This window comes from Parasteatoda tepidariorum, chromosome 6 (genome assembly GCF_043381705.1).
Source record: "Parasteatoda tepidariorum isolate YZ-2023 chromosome 6, CAS_Ptep_4.0, whole genome shotgun sequence".
NCBI classification, from domain to species: domain Eukaryota; kingdom Metazoa; phylum Arthropoda; class Arachnida; order Araneae; family Theridiidae; genus Parasteatoda; species Parasteatoda tepidariorum.
This window is the reverse complement of record NC_092209.1, coordinates 77,142,534-77,159,365: the sequence shown is the minus strand read 5'-3', so window position 1 is coordinate 77,159,365 and position 16,832 is coordinate 77,142,534. Positions and strand designations below refer to the sequence as shown.

At 30.1% G+C, this 16,832-nt stretch overlaps 1 protein-coding gene across 50 annotated transcripts in view; it reads right to left on the bottom strand.

The window, feature by feature from the left end:
- The window catches only part of LOC107455843 (uncharacterized PE-PGRS family protein PE_PGRS10), a 23,055-nt gene extending 6,223 nt beyond the window's left edge, over window positions 1-16,832 (bottom strand). Inside the window, exons 1-38 of one of the 50 annotated variants that reach the window (XM_071182703.1) lie at window positions 16,682-16,832; window positions 12,445-12,573; window positions 11,616-11,660; window positions 11,441-11,491; window positions 10,395-10,421; window positions 10,261-10,305; window positions 9,441-9,485; window positions 9,301-9,339; window positions 9,169-9,213; window positions 9,030-9,074; window positions 8,891-8,935; window positions 8,753-8,791; window positions 8,621-8,665; window positions 8,483-8,521; window positions 8,348-8,392; window positions 8,211-8,249; window positions 8,067-8,111; window positions 7,923-7,967; window positions 7,778-7,822; window positions 7,634-7,678; window positions 7,494-7,538; window positions 7,351-7,395; window positions 7,208-7,252; window positions 7,064-7,108; window positions 6,920-6,964; window positions 6,776-6,820; window positions 6,638-6,682; window positions 6,510-6,542; window positions 6,363-6,407; window positions 5,647-5,691; window positions 5,517-5,543; window positions 5,352-5,378; window positions 5,182-5,220; window positions 4,000-4,038; window positions 3,825-3,863; window positions 3,655-3,693; window positions 3,531-3,575; window positions 1,156-2,109 (exon numbers count right to left, since the gene is read on the bottom strand). In XM_071182703.1, the coding sequence (XP_071038804.1) occupies window positions 1,156-2,109; window positions 3,531-3,575; window positions 3,655-3,693; window positions 3,825-3,863; window positions 4,000-4,038; window positions 5,182-5,220; window positions 5,352-5,378; window positions 5,517-5,543; window positions 5,647-5,691; window positions 6,363-6,407; window positions 6,510-6,542; window positions 6,638-6,682; window positions 6,776-6,820; window positions 6,920-6,964; window positions 7,064-7,108; window positions 7,208-7,252; window positions 7,351-7,395; window positions 7,494-7,538; window positions 7,634-7,678; window positions 7,778-7,822; window positions 7,923-7,967; window positions 8,067-8,111; window positions 8,211-8,249; window positions 8,348-8,392; window positions 8,483-8,521; window positions 8,621-8,665; window positions 8,753-8,791; window positions 8,891-8,935; window positions 9,030-9,074; window positions 9,169-9,213; window positions 9,301-9,339; window positions 9,441-9,485; window positions 10,261-10,305; window positions 10,395-10,421; window positions 11,441-11,491; window positions 11,616-11,660; window positions 12,445-12,573; window positions 16,682-16,736 (2,605 nt within the window). In that variant the 5' untranslated portion in view covers window positions 16,737-16,832. The remainder of the gene's footprint in view (window positions 1-1,155; window positions 2,110-3,530; window positions 3,576-3,654; window positions 3,694-3,824; window positions 3,864-3,999; window positions 4,039-5,181; window positions 5,221-5,351; window positions 5,379-5,516; window positions 5,544-5,646; window positions 5,692-6,362; window positions 6,408-6,509; window positions 6,543-6,637; window positions 6,683-6,775; window positions 6,821-6,919; window positions 6,965-7,063; window positions 7,109-7,207; window positions 7,253-7,350; window positions 7,396-7,493; window positions 7,539-7,633; window positions 7,679-7,777; window positions 7,823-7,922; window positions 7,968-8,066; window positions 8,112-8,210; window positions 8,250-8,347; window positions 8,393-8,482; window positions 8,522-8,620; window positions 8,666-8,752; window positions 8,792-8,890; window positions 8,936-9,029; window positions 9,075-9,168; window positions 9,214-9,300; window positions 9,340-9,440; window positions 9,486-10,260; window positions 10,306-10,394; window positions 10,422-11,440; window positions 11,492-11,615; window positions 11,661-12,444; window positions 12,574-16,681) is intronic. The other 49 variants (XM_071182708.1, XM_071182705.1, XM_071182706.1 and 46 more) reach the window with 49 other exon arrangements.

Here is a 16,832-nt window from a genome sequence, read left to right as displayed (position 1 = left end):
TAAGTGTTTGTATTGAATGCATTGAATTTTTTTATATTTCGCGTTTATTTATGCATTGAATTTTCACGCTTTAAAATGCAGAATATTAGTGAAGCAATATTTGATAATTTATTTTACTAATATGTTTCTTATTTAGCTAATGTTTTGATTTTTTCACCATGTACAATCTAAATAGCTAATATACTTTTTTAAAAGCCAATAAGAACATTGATAGAATTCTTCTACATAAGTACAATACTATGTCTTTGATGATAAAATACTATGTCTTTGATGATAATATACTATTTCTTTGTGCTAGAACATTGTGTTCATTGCCGAGCGAGCGCAGCGAGCCATGGTTCACGGCGTGAACTACATAGGATTGCGTAGCGATTCTCGGGGGTTGGCGAGCGTAAGCGAACAGGGGGCGGAGCCTCCTAGTTTCTTATAATTTTGTACAGAATATGTTAAAATGGTTTACTTAAGATTCCTTTAAAAAAAATTTTAAAAAATCTTTTTTTCCCCTTTTTTTTAAATTTTTTTTTTAAATATGATTCGTTTAAAACCAAGCTTTGTAAAATTGAAGTAATTCTATTAGTATGGATTAAACTGCTTTTTTAATTTTTAGTTTAATTCTTTTTTGTGTTTAAATTTACACAAAATTTAAATAAATAAAGAAATGTGGCGTGATCGGCTTAGTGATGTAAGATTTAATTGTCTTGATTCTAGTATTATTTGTGCCGTTTTCTCTACTTGTCAAAATCATGACAGGATAAATTTTTGATAAATAGCAAGAGCTAACACTATTTTTTCCGAAAATTCCCATCGTCCTATTAACATCAATAAGTCAGAGATGGTTATTATTGAACAATTATTTGTTTCAGTAGTTCTTACGAAACATAATGTTTTGAATATAAGTATCTTGAATATAATTGCTTGAATATAATTGTCTCTTTGCAATCTACCTTTGTAAGATAATAAACTTGGTTAAAATTTTTAATAGTTTAATTAAAATCAATGTACCAATCGAAGTATGATGTCCATCAAATGAATTATTAAATAGATCCCCACACGCATACTATATAAAGAGTTCAGCAACCTGCCTAACTTAAACAATAAAATTAGGAATATAAATTTGATGTTATCAAAAATACAATAAATTCTTCGCAAACATACCTTTCTGGCTGTTTTGCTCTTCTAATCCAGATTTTTGTTCCATTCCAGATTGATTAATTGACTCTCCTAATCCTTTACCTGGCTCTTCTAATCCTCTTTGAGAATTTTCTATTCCATCTTCTGTGCCTTCTGACCCTTTCAATCTTTTTTCTGAATCTTTTAAATCCCCTTCTGAATTTTTTAAATCTCCTTTTGAATCTTTTAATTCCTCTTCTGAATCTTTTAATCCTCCTTCAGAATCTTTTAATCCTCCTTCAGAATCTTTTAAACCTCCTTCTGAATTTTTTAAACCTCCTTCTGAATTTTTTAAACCTCCTTCTGAATCTTTTAAACCACCTTCTGAATCTTTTAAACCTCCTTCTGAATCTTTTAAACCTCCTTCTGAATCTTTTAGTCCTCCTTCGGTATCTTTTGAATCTCCTTTTGAATCTTTTAATCCTCCTTCAGAATCTTTTAATCCTTTTTCTAAATCCTTTGAACCTCCTTCTGAATCTTTTAAACCACCTTCTGAATCTTTTAATCCTCCTTCAGAATCTTTCAACCCTCCTTCTGAATCTTTTAAGTCTCCTTTTGAATCTTTTAAATCTCCTTTTGAATCTTGTAATCCTCCTTCTGAATCTTTTAATCCTCCTTCAGAATCTTTCAATCCTCCTTCAGAATCTTTCAATCCTCCTGTATCTTTTAAATCTCCTTTTGAATCTTGTAATCCTTCTTTTGAATCTTTTAAATCTCCTTTTGAATCTTTCAAACCTCCTTCTGAATTTTTAATTTTTCCGTCTGAATCTTTTAAACCTCCCTCTGTGTCTTTTTGTTCTTCCTTTAAGTTTTCTGATTTATCTCCGAAATTTATTGAATCTTCTCCTGATTCTTTTCTGGTTTCTTTTAATTTTTCTCCCTCTGTTACTGATTTTTCTTTTGTGTTTAATTCTTCTAACCCTGCTTTTGAGTCTGAATCTGCAATGAAGATTGTTAAAATTCTGCTACAAAAAAGTTTAAAAAATGCTGATTGAAATAATCACAAAGTCTCTTAGCAATAATTTAATCCACAATAAATAGAATGTATTGAATAAGTTATAAATTTAGAGAAAAAAGAATTCTATTTTATATCAAATTTGAAATATTCTTTCATTGTAACTACTATTGCTGTAAATATTTATTACTGTAAATAAATGTCCGAAATTAAACGTATAAATACGTTTAAAACGGATAAAAACGTTTTGAAGAAGGTTTATGCAGAAGGATTTTTCTTTTTTCTTTTGCACTTCGGAAATAAGCAAAAAAGTAAATTTCTAAGGAAATAATTAAGGTGCATGTTCCTCAGTTGTTCTGCCAAACCCATTTAAGATAAAATATAAATGTTTGAAAAGCTTAACAATATTTTACTAATTAATTAATGTTATTACATTATTTATTGCACAAAAATTTTATCATATTATATTTATTAATTAAGAAATTTACAATATTTTTACTAACAGCAATAAAGTAATATTTTTAACTATATTTTTCCAGTCTTAAAGTATACAAACATTTATTTTTTGTGATTTCCATTTATTATCTTTTTTATCCATATTCATTTATTTATTTTTCATTTATTTATTATTTTGCTTATTTTGAATGAAATATTCATTTTTTACATTACCATTATGATGTTGTTGGTCGCCAATTTAAATTGCGGGTTCTTAACTTCCATGACCCACTTGGTCAACAACTAGTTGATGCAATAAGGTTTTACTTTGAAAAGAAATATTTTTTATGAAATTTTTTAAAAAAATAAACAAATTGGTAAATGCATTTAAATAAAATTGTGACAAATCTTACTGTATTTTCCATGGAAGCCAGTCACATCACCAAGTTAAGTATAAAATCTAAACATTTGATATTTAAAAAAATATTATCGAAAAACTTTTTTAATTGTCAGAAAGACTTTTGAATTGCAGGCTCAAGAAAAAAAAAGAAGATAGGAATAGAATATCCTTCTTTAGACATAAATGAAGTTAGTTTGAAGTGTTTAAATATTTGTTGCAATAATACTACATTTAAATATATTTTAAAATAGTATGGCAACAAATATTCAAACATTTTGCATACGTAACAAAAAGGAATTTAAAAAAAAAATGCTGAAATATAATTTATTAGATTTTAAACTGTACCAAAATTCATTTTATCTATAATTTTTCACTTTACTTCAAATTTCTTTTCTAAATTCAAAACTCTTAGAGAGGAAGATCAATTACAGTTTTACGTAAACACACGCTTTCAAATACTTGGAAACTGAATTCTTTTTGTTTAAGTACTCTTTCCGGTGTGGTGACAAGTAAAAATAATATCTACTAAGATTGTCTCACGAGAACATTAAAAAAATATTATGCCCTTACTTCCATTTGAATCAGACATTTCGCCAATATTTCCTAATGTAGAACCAAGAAGGAAAAGAAAAAATAGTACCATAAAATATTATCAGAACATCAGATAAAAAAATATTACAAGAATAATCATTACTTCCACCAGACATTCCGTTAATTCCTCCTGTTGCAGGATCTGTAACAGCATGTAAAATATAAAATACGTATTCTACGTAGAAATTTCAAACATTATTCTATAGAATACAAGAAATAAACAAATAAATGAATTAAGCAAATCGAAAATAGGGATAAAATTTCATTACTTACTTCCATCAGACATTCCATTAATTCCTCCTGATGCAGAACCTATAACATAGTTTAAATAATTAAATATTTATATTCTGAGTAAAAAAGTTTCAACGTATATTATATAGAATATTAAGATATAAACAAATTAATGAATTAAATAAAACTGAAATAGTAATAAAGTTTCACTACTTACTTACACCAGGCATTCCATTAGTTCCTCCTGATACTGGATCTATAACATCGATGAAAAAATTTAATATTTATATTCTGAGTAAAAAGATTTAACAGAATATTAAGAACTGAAAAATTTAAGTAGATTGTTTTTGACAAAAATGATAAAAATTAAATATTTATATTCCGTGTAAAAAGTTTTGACGTTATTCTGTAGAATATTATTGAAATAAATAAATAAAAAGAATTAAATAAAATGTAAATAGTCATAAAACGCTTTCTCACACTTTATTATTTACATCCTGCCCTTTGATCTATTTTTGGTTTCCAGTAAGCATGAATTAATATATTATAGTTTTACCTTTACTAATTGTGAGGACCACATTATTCCCTCGACCTATTTAATGGAACAATTTTTGTAATTACTCAGGTTTCTCTTTTTCCATGAGGCATACATGTACCATATCATCGGGGTCTATTTTGCAAGATTTTCCCTAAATTTTATTCAGAAGCACTTCGGTTCTGTGTAACTTGGATGATCGTTCTTTTACCAATAATGGTTAAATAAATATTGATGTCCTTTACCCCTGCCTAAGACCTGTTTTCATCCTACCTCTCGGCAACGGCTTTAAATATATAAAAACAGCCATATCATATTATGAACTTCTATTTTATTCTATTTGTCAACATATTATGAACTAATATGTTAACACTTTAATTTTTAATTCCTGATTACAGAGAAAAATTAAAATTTTCCTAGCATTTATATGTTATATAGAATAGGCTTGTTTTTAAATATTTGTATGGCTTATAAATTCATAAAGAACTTTAAAAGATAACCAAAATTAAGTGTTCCTTTACTGGGTGTTCATTCACTGGTAAGAACTGTTCCTTCACTTAGTCTTCTTACTACTTGTTATTTGAACCTCCAAAACTTTAAAACAATATTATGTAAGTTCTCTACAATTATTTTACATAATTTGCAATTAGTAACAAATATGTTGACACTGTCATTTAACTAAAATTACGAATTTTGAAATTAATATAATTTTTTAAATGGCAAGCGAAGCTTAATTGTTCCTTCACTGGTTAGTTTACCCTATCAGCAAAAAGTTTAAAGCTATTCGTTCAAACATTGATAAACAGAAATAAAATTTAAAAAATTAAATGTAACGAAGACAAACTTTTCAATTATGAAACTTACTTCCACTCGACATTCCACCGAAACCTTCAAATGCAGAATCTAAAAAATCAAGTTGGGAAACTTTAATCTGATACTGTCAACAGAATGTTTTTAAATTGCTCTTTAAGACATTAATAAATGGAGATATAATAAATACAACGAAAACTGGCCAATCATAAAAAAAAACTTACTTCCATTAGGCATTCCACCATTACCTCCTAAAGAAGAACACATAAAATCAAGTTAAAAAACGTAAATCGAATATTTTACCAACAAAAAATTTAAAATTAGATTGTTAAAAAACGGATATAGAAAATTAAATAAAACGAAACAAGCATTTTATTTATGGAACTTACTTCTACTAGCATCTCCTGATGCAGAATCTATAAGTATAGTATAAGTAAAAAGTTTCGCATGATGATAAATAAGAGGAGATATAAAATTAAATTTAATAAAGTTAAAGCATATATTACATTAAGAACTTACCTCTACTTCCGCCAGATATTCCACCAAAACTTCCTGATGCAGGACCTACAAATCATGATAGATTAAATATAAAACGGACAATCCTGAATAACTTCTGATCTAATAATCGAATCTTCACCTTTTAAAACTTAATAGTTTAAGGGGCAGGCTTCAAATATATTAATGAAATAGTGCAAAAGATATTTTAAGCTGCGAAATTAGACACGAAAACGTGCTTTCTCTGAATAAACCTGGCTTTTTTTCGACAAATTCAGAGTTTTGACTCTCTAAATATAGGGGATAGCAGAATCTGGGAAATATGGTGCCAATAGTATATCAAGAGAGTGCTCGTGAGTTTGGACCCCTGAATGTAAATTTTACTTTTTGCGTATTTCGCCATATCTTGAGAATTTTTTAAGCGAATTGAAAAACTTTTGCAGATAATAAAAAAATTCATCTATCCAAGGATAATTTCATGCAGAAAAAAATAACTTTTAGTAAATATTAATTTTTTTAAATTTTATAATAGTCGAACAAAGGTTTAGTTGCAAGATATAAAATTTTTACATCCTTTTAACGAATGCAATTTTACATGGCAAAATACAAAATTTGAGCGAAATCGATCGAATAATTTCCGAGAAATTAAATTTTAAAAAAGTCATATTATTAAAATTGCACGTTAGAACATAGATAAATAGGGATAAGGAATAGAATGTAAGGAAAACTCATAAACTTACTTCCAATACCATCAGGCATTCCCCCAAAACTTCCGAATGCAGAACCTATGAAATGAAGTTGGAAAATATAAGCACAAAAATTGCTCACTAGAACATTGATAAACAGAAATAGGGAATAGAATAATATAAGAACACGTATAAACTTACTTCCACTTCCGCCGAAACTGCCTAATCCAGAACCTATAAAATGAAATAAAATATAAGTGAAAAGTTTCTCGTTAGAACATTCATCAAGAGAGTTAGAGAATAAAATAAAAAGAAAACGTATAACTTGCTTCCGCTTCCACCCGACATTCCTCCAAAACTGCCGAATGCCGAGCCTATGAAATGAAATCGGAAAATATGAATGAAAAGTTTCCCCTTAGAACATTGATAAACATAGTTAGAGAATAAAACGAAAACGTATGACTTACTTCCGCTTCCACCAGACATTCCGCCAAAACTCCTTAATGCAGGACCTATAAAATGAAATTGGTAAATAAAAGTGAAAAGTTGCTCGTTAGAACGTTGATAAACAGACATAGAAAAAAGAATATAAGAAAAACATAAAAACTTACTTCCACTTCCACCAGGCATTCCGCCAAAACTCCCTAATGCAGAACCTATAAAATGAAATTGGAAAATAAAAGTGAAAAGTTGCTTGTTAGAACGTTGATAAATAGACATAGAAAAAAGAATATAAGGAAAACATAAAAACTTACTTCCACTTCCACCAGGCATTCCGCCAAAACTCCCTAATGCAGAACCTATAAAATGAAATTGGAAAATAGAAGTGAGAAGTTGCTCGTTAGAACGTTGATAAACAAACATCGAAAAAAGAATGTAAGGAAAACATAAAAACTTACTTCCACTTCCACCAGGCATTCCACCAAAACTTCCTAATGCAGAACCTATAAAATTAAGTTGAAAATGTAAGCGTAAAATTGCGGTCTAAAATATTGATAAACATCTATTGAGAATAGAATATTATGAAGTCGCAGTAACTTACTTCCACTTCCACCAGACATTCCACCAAAACTTCCTAATGCGGAATCTATAAAATAAAGTGAGTAAAGATTAGTGTAAAGTTGTTCGTTAAAATATAGATATACAGAGATAGAGAATATAATGTGAGGAAACGTATAAACAAACTTCTGCTTCCACCTGACATTCCGCCAAAACTTCCTAACGCAGAATCTATAAAATGAAGTTGGAAAATATAAAAAGTTTTTCGTTAAAATATAGATGTATAGAGATAGAGAATAAAATATAAGGAAATTGTATAAACTTACTACCACTTCCACTAGGCATTCTACCAAAACTGCTTAATGCAGAACCTATAACATAACGTTGATAAATGTTAATGTAAAGTTGTTCTTCAAAATATAGATAAACAGAGATTCAGAGTAAAATATAAGGAAAATGTATAAACTTACTTCCACTTCCACCAGACATTCCGCCAAAACTCCCTAATGCAGAACCTATAAAATGAAATTGGAAAATAGAAGTGAAAAGTTGCTCGTTAGAGCGTTGATAAACAGACATAAAAAAAAAGGATATAAGGAAAGCATAGACACTAACTTCCACTTCCACCAGGCATTTTACCAAAACTCCATAATGCAGAACCTATAAAATGAAATTGGAAAATAGAAGTGAAAAGTTGCTCGTTAGAACGTTGATAAACAGACATAGAAAAAAGAATGTAAGGAAAACATAAAAACTTACTTCCACTTCCACCAGGCATTCCGCCAAAACTCCCTAATGCAGAACCTATAAAATGAAATTGGAAAATAAAAGTGAAAAGATGCTCGTTAGAACGTTGATAAACAAACATAGAAAAAAGAATATAAGGAAAACATAAAAACTTACTTCCACCAGGCATTCCACCAAAACTTCCTAATGGAGAACCTATAAAATTAAGTTGAAAATGTAAGTGTAAAATTGCTGTCTAAAATATTGATAATCATCTATTGAGAATAGAATATTATGAAGTCGCAGTAACTTACTTCCACTTCCACCAGACATTCCACCAAAACTTCTTAATGCAGAATCTATAAAATAAAGTGAGAAAAGATTAGTGTAAAGTTGTTCGTTAAAATCAGAGATAGAGAATATAATGTAAGGAAACCGTTTAAACATACTTCCACCAGGCATTCCGCCGAAACCTCCTAACATAGAACCTATGAAATGAAGTTGAAAAATGTAAGTGTAAAGTTTCTGGCTAAAACATTGACAAACAGCTATAGAGAATAGAATGTAAGGAAATTGTATAAACTTACTTCTGCTTCCGCCTGACATTCCACCAAAACTTCCTAACGCAGAACCTATGGTAAATGTTAGTGTAGAGTTGTCTTTAAAATATAGATAAATAGAGATTGAGAGTAAAATATAAAGAAAATGTATAAACTTACTTCCACCAGACATTCCACCAAAACTCCCTAATGCGGAACCTATAAAATGAAATTGGAAAATATAAGTGAAAAATTGCTCGTTGGAGCATTGATAAACATACATAGAAAAAAGAAAATAAGGAAAGCATAGAAACTTACTTCCACTTCCACCAGACATTCCGCCAAAACTCCCTAATGCAGAACCTATAAAATGAAATTGGAAAATAGAAAATATGCTCGTTAGAACGTTGATAAACAGACATAGAAAAAAGAATATAAGGAAAACATAGAAACTTACTTCCACTTCTACCAGGCATTCCGCCAAAACTCCCTAATGCAGAACCTATAAAAGGAAATTGGAAAATAGAAAAGTTACTCGTTAGAACGTTGATAAACAGACATAGAAAAAAGAATGTAAGGAAAACATAAAAACTTACTTCCACTTCCACCAGGCATTCCGCCAAAACTCCCTAATGCAGAACCTATAAAAGGAAATTGGAAAATAGAAAAGTTGCTCGTTTGAACTTTGATAAACAGACATAGAATATAAGGAAAACATAGAAACTTACTTCCACCAGACATTCCGCCAAAACTTCTTAATGCCGAACCTATAAAATGAAGTTGGAAAAAATTAGTTTAAAGTTGTTCGTTAAAATATAGATATACAGCTATAGACAATAGAATATAAGATGAAATTATATAAACTTACTTCCACTTCCACCAGCCATTCCGCCAAAACCTCCTAAAGCAGAACCTATAAAATATAGTTAAAAAATGTAAGTGTAAAGTCGCTGACTGGAACATTGATAAACAACGATAGAGAACAGAATATAAGGAAATTATATTAACTTAACTTCCAAAAGACGTTCCGCCAAATTTTTTTTCATAATATCAAAATGAATTATTGCGCAATGAAGAAGTTTTCTGACAATAATTTGTTAGCATTTCGATATTTTGAATTTTTTTTCAACTACTGGAACTTTAAGGCTTACTCTAGGCTTGCCTGAACTCACTTTTTCTCTACTTCAAAATTTAAATTACTTATGGAAGTGAAAGGGAATTTGCGGTGAAAAGTTTTTCCTTGGTATAGCTTTGTCTTAACCCATTTGTGCTTAGTGTCCTTTAAAAAAGGATGGTTCCATTTTTACAAAAAAGAAAAAAATTGGTGTGCAAGTGTCTCATTATTGGGATTCATTTTAAGGAGAGACGATAATTCAATACCAAAAGATGTTAATAACATAAAGATTTGGATCTGAAGTCTAGTATGGTGCTTTTTAAAACTAAAGTGATGGATAACAATAAGAAATATTGCAGTTTACATTTTAAAACAAATAAGTAGTACCTCTTTTTTCGTGTAGGTGTTTTACATATATATCAGCCACTTTATTAATGGATTTAAAAAAAATTAACTTAAACTTCAAATGTTAATTAGCTACAGTGTTAGTGTTAGCTTAAATTTATATTACAGATTTTTTTTTCGATTAAAAAAATATTATCGTAACAATATGAAATATTAATCTAATACTTACTCCCACCAACATTAGATATTCCACTCATCCCTCTAAAGCCAGGACCTAAAAAAATGGGTAAAAAATATTTTAATTAAACGCAATGGCAACATAGTAATCTTATGTTACAATCCGAAAAACTTTAGTATACTTACTTCCAAACATTCCTCCTAATGAAGAACCTCAAACAAAATAAAACATCAAATATTGTAAGCCTAAAATACTATTGTTAAATGTTTTTATAACTTAATTAAATCTAAGTTCACCAGACAAAAATTAGTCTCATTGCATAAATCATAATTCAATGGTGGAGAGTTTGTGATGTTGGGGATGTTTTTCTTGTTATGAGTTCTTTCCGCTCACGGAAGTGACCTTCAACATAATCCAGTCTGTCTATTTTGACATTCTGAATGATCAGGTCTTGTTTTTCCAGTCATTTTCATGATGAGTATGCTACTGATATCCGTATTTCTCGTTATGAGGACAGATCCCTATTCTTCTGTTTTATGAACAATCACACACCCTATTAAATCTCGATTGACCTTTGAAATCCGAAATCCGTTGTGACTTGAACCCATATAAAAATCGCGTTACTTGTTTGAACAGTGGGTAAAGCGTTGAAATCAGCATCCTCAAAACTTAGAGGTTTTGCTCAAATAAATACTGTGCAAGGGTGCGATGTACCCACAAATCGTATGAACTTACATCTTATCTTAACCAAATTCAGACATTATTAAGTCCAGAGGCGGAGTTATATACTGTGTTAAATGAGCTTTTCATATTTTCTTTTGAGCCGTGGTAGCCCAAGGTCACAGAATCGGACTCCGGTTCGGAGGATCTTCGATTTCGTTAAGAACTACCTAGTACATGCAATATACGCAATATAAAAATCTGTCACTGAGCAGTACATGGCTGGAAAAATTTCTTTCTTCTTCATATCTATGTCTAAATAGAGGAAGTGACCTTACGAATAAGTGATGCTCTCATCAATCCGTGGGATTCTGAACTATTTCACCCTTGCGGTGCTTTTGTCAAACGAAAGGCGCACCTTCCTGACTTAATTCGCCAAAGGTCAATAACTGGTTAGCTTGTATTATAGAAGTATCATTGAAAACAACAACTGATTTTCCAAGGTATGACTACTATTTTGACCGGTGAACTTGTGAAACAACAAACTAATTTTGAAGTATCATGTTCTTACTTCCACTTCCACCAGCATTAGACATTCCGCCCATCCCTCCAAAAACAGAACCTATAAAAACCAGTCGGAAATATTGAGTACTGTTACAAATTTTTTAATTTTTTTTCTAGAAATCTAAAATAAAAATGAATAACTTATGCTTGTAATAACACTCTAATCACTTTTGCTTACTTACTTCCAGAACTACCAGACATTTGTCCATTTGCACCAAACGCAGGATCTTAAAAATAGGTAAGAAAAAAATATAATTTAAACATCAAATAATGCAATTTTAAAATACAGTTCATGATAATATATATAGTATTATCATGAACTGTTTTTATAATTCAAGCAAAATTTTAATATGACTGTGACGAATTAATTTTGAAGCATCAAGTACTTATTCTACCAGCACTAGACATTCCCCCCCCCACCTCCAAATTTGCGACCTGCAAAATCAAGAATATAATAAATCTTTTTTTTTTCCAAATTAAAAAGTTTATCTGAAATTTGTTGTGATATATTTAAAACATTGTATGACATATGTTTTAATAAAATTAAATAGCAATACTGGACAATTATTGTATTTCTGTTATAAAAACAGAATAAATATTACAGGGTAACAATCAAAAATTGTACGAAGTTTAAGCCCACGTATTTTTATTTGTCACGAATTCAATTTGGAAGTTGATATGCTTCTTTCGCCACTAAAGTTCTTAGGAAACAGACCAAAAAATGATCATCCCAAAAAAAATGTGTTTTAGCACACAAAGCTGGGAAAAAACATCGCTTTTTTTAAAAAAAATTCTTACTGCATGAGGACCAACCCAACGACGCCTACATTTTGGCGGCCTGTATGATTGACAGTGTGGTGAATTCGAAGAAGAGCACAATGAAACGTTATATATTTGAAAATAACGTTATATATTTGAAAATAAAATAATATAAATTCAAAAATAGTTTTTTGAATTCTTCCCTATTATTCTTCTTTAAAATATTCTAAAACTGCATAAAAAGAGTCTAACCTCCTCTCATGTTTCCTCCGTATCCAATCGAGCCAGATGTTCCGCCCATGGTGCCAGATCCACCAAAATTACCATAACCACCACCAAAACCTCCATTACTTTGTCTGAAATTTCCAGAAAAATCTTGACCTAAAAAAATAATAGAAAATATATTCTTGAAGCACAATTTATAAGGTACATGATAATAATACTGCCCAACATTAAAAAAATATGTGAAATATTTTTTTAGTGAATAAACTAAAACTAAATCCAAAATATGGTCGATGTTTTGAAAAATCAATTAAAGAAAGATGAAAGAAAATCGAACTGACGAACCGTCTAAAAGTAAAGGATGTAACAAAAACTTAGAAATAGTTTCTCGCCACATTTAAAAACTAATTGTAAACCTCATCAATAGATGGCTCTGCCGTCTGTAAAACGATCCATTCCTACTGAATAACAGGATCATGTTGTTTTCAGAATGCATAGCAACATTGTTGCAGCATATTGTTGTCATTATAAAAATACTGTTTTATAGTATTTTTCAAACTCTAATGATTAACTTTGAATCTAAATTTGAAACTTTGTGAGAAAAAATCATAGGTTTTTTAAGCAGGATGCATCAAACTGTACATTTCTACATCCATCCTATTTCTTTAATTGTTTTTTCAAATCGTTCATCAATTGTGGAGCATCCTGTAGGAAGTACTTACATTGTGAAAACTATTGACAATTTAATTGATAATTGAAGTGAATAGAGTCTACAGTTTATGGGGTACCATGAACGATAATATGATAAATAACGGTGATAATTAATGACGATCCACTGTAACATCATCACAGCACTTTTTTCTAAGTTCTTTTTCACTGTACTTATATAAGAGCTCTCTAGCAACACTAAAAGGAAACGATTAGGCTGTGCATTTGAAGAGTAGACACTCTACTATTTATAATTAAGTATCTCTGTGATATTTTTATTCACATCTAATTATTTCCTTTAATTCTGTGCTATGATAAATTCTACTATAAACAGAGAAAAAAATTATGATTTGATATTTTGATACTTTATGATACTCGAAATACATTTATGTAGTCCCTATAAGAAATAATGCTAACTTACAAACAGGGGGACAATTATTGAAATAAAGAACTATTATGAAATAAATGACTATAATAATAATAACTATATGAAATAAAACCGTCATTTAATTTCTGAACGGTTTGCATGATGAAGTTCAAATTTCGTGGTTGGCCGCAGGGCATGATTGGAATTAGAATGCACATGCAACTTTTTGTTGTCGGCCATTTGCAAGTGAAATATGTCACGGTGCAGCATGCTTGGGGTATATCGCTTGTGAAAGCCTACTATGCGAGCAATAGCAGCCTGATTATGGCTAACAAGAAGTTTGCGACCGAGTGCAAGCTGAAGACAACAGAACCGGTCTAATTGTGCTAGCAATCAAGAATTTGATTCGCAATTTTGAGAGAACTGGTAGCGTTTGTGATGATAGTGTTGCAATGTCGGTCGACAAACAAGTGTGAAAAAGCCTGAAGACATCAAGAAGATACTAGCTGGTTATTAAATCAGCCCAAGGAAATCGCTCAGACGAACTACACAACAGTTGGAAATCAACCCAGATACCCTGCGACAAATTATTGTTGACGACATGCATCTCTTATCCCATACAAAATTCAAGCACATCAGCCATTAGGCCCCATCGCCCTGAAACAGAGGTTGTGTTTCGCTTAAACTATTCTCGATGGAATTGACGAACAGAAATTTGATGTGAATATGGCTTCGCGGTTTTGGAAAATGATTTCATTCCCATTACCTGAAGTGCCTCCGATTCAGATACGATGTGATTCATGCAAGACGGAGCTCGACCCTGGTTGATGTCCTGGAGGAGCACTTTAAGGATCGCATTCTGGCTCTGGAGTGCCTAGAGGTAACTAGAATGAGACTCGCTTGACCGCCATATTCTCCAGATCTGAACACATGTGTCAACATATTTGTGAAGCTATTTTGAAAGACAAATTGTACATAAATAACCCCAAAATCATTGCTGATCTGAAAACTGCCATTCAGGAGGTCATCGACAGCATCGAAATTCCGGAATCTTCCGGAAAATTCATGCAGAAGTTTGTTATTCGTCTGAGACACTTCATAGGCAATGATGGTAGTCATATCGAATATGTTATAACCTAAAACCAAATATCTGTAGTGACGTTTCCATGTTGAATTAAGTTTGAGCACTCAGTTGTTTTTAACTAATTTACATTTTATTTCATATAGTTCAATAATTTTCACCCTGTATAAATACGTATTTTGTTTAACATAGAAATAAAGTTAAGAACAAGAAAAATAAAGAGAAATAAAAAATTTTTAAGCAAACCCTAATTTACTTTGGGTGCTAAGAAAACATTTACATATTTTGCCGTCATTAACACGCGGCATACTTTAAAAAAAAACATCCAAGCATCTTATTGAATTAAAATTAAATGAACAAGTCAGTGATTTTGGATAGTTTTAAAAATCAAAGTAAAAATAATTAAAAAAAAACTATATATATATATATCTTTTGCCTAATGAGTAGTTACGCTCATTGGCGCAGCGAGGGGCTATACGCAGCGGGATTGAAGAGCGTTGGAAAAAAAAAAAGAGTACGCCATATTTTTATTGAAATGAAAATGAGGCCAACATGTGAGGGTAACATTTCCTTCCCCCTCCAAAAAATTAACAGTAAGAGAACATTTTTCAGATAGCATAAGTTTATATCAAATAATTAAGAAATATAAGCTTTCTTATCATTGACACCAAATAAGCTGCTGATTAGATAAAATAAGCTATTGTAAGAGATTATAAACTGTAAGTAAAAACGTGACGAATTCATAACCGAAAGCAAGCAAACACTTTTGCCAATGTTCATATTATTTGGAAGAGAAATACGTGAGTTACCATAATTATTAATAAATTGAAATTTACAAACATTAATAAAAGTCGTAAATATGCAAAAAGTTCAACTTATTGTCGAAATATTTAACTTTGAACAGCAAATGCAAAACTTTGACTCTTCTCTACTCTGTATTTCTCTAAGGAAAAGTATTAAGTAACTCAAGGAGTATTAAATAATCTTAAGGAAAGTGTTTAATCATTATAGTGCAATCCAACTAAAAAAAAAAAAATAAAATAAAATAAAAATATACACTTAAAGTTTTGAAATTGATTTAAATTGTTGAATACATATTTCATTAAATCATTATATTTAATGTAAAGTTAGTCTCAAAAGTAATCTTTCTTACTTTTTTAGAAATGTAAGAATCCAATCATAGTTTTATTATTTTCATAAAAATTTATAGGCTGAATATTTATCTATTTCATTACATAAGTTTCAGTTGATGCATATTTGTAACCGCTGGGACAACTTTCGCACATCCATGGCATACCAGCTCCCCGTCATATCCTTGAGTTAACTATGAATCTTATTTTTTTGCCTCGCCATTGGAACTGAATTCTACCAATTATGTTTTCAACTAAGGAAACGTATAACAGTCACTGGGTATCAAGTCTGAGCTATAGGGGAATGTGTTATAGTTCTATTTAAACCATTTCAGGCGAGTGTGGGCACATTTAATTATGTATTTATGACTAATATTTCTATAAATATTATCCGTATTAAATATTTATAACTAAATTTTATAGGAATATCCTATTAAATTTAGTCTGAATTTAATTATAACTAAATTTAGTCTAAATTAGTAAATTTAGTCTAAATTTACTTATGACTAAATTTAATAGGGTTATCCCCATTAAATATTAATGACTAATATTTAATAGGGATAATATTTATGACTAGTGATGTATTGGCACATTTTAGAGAAAATAAAGGGAAGATATGACAGAGAGAGCTGACTTGACATTGACATTTAAAACTGTAAAACTGTTAATTTTTTTTTCAACAAAAATACATCTCCAAAGTGTAGATTATGCAAAAAAATAAAATATTCGATTTTTTTAAAATTAAATTACTCTAAGTGAAAGTAAAAAGAATCTTTGCTTTTCTAAGAAATATATGACTTTATCTTTGGGATTGCTGCGCTATACGGCCATGAAGTTTTGCTTCGTGTTAAACAGTCACATTATTTTTATGTGGTTCAAAAAGTTATTCAATGAAAATTATAAGAAAAAATGTCATTTGAAAGTTGGTAAATAATTTTAACAAATGTGCAAATAATTACATAATCAATTGTCTATGCTTACCTTTAGTTTCGAAAAACAAAACCCCGAAAATAAGAGCGAGTACTATAGCCTGCATTTTCTTGCAGTTCAGTACAAAAACTAAAAAGATTGCAGATCAAAGCATATTTAATGCTAGCCTAATTGGAACTGTTAAATCCTGGTCTGATTAAAC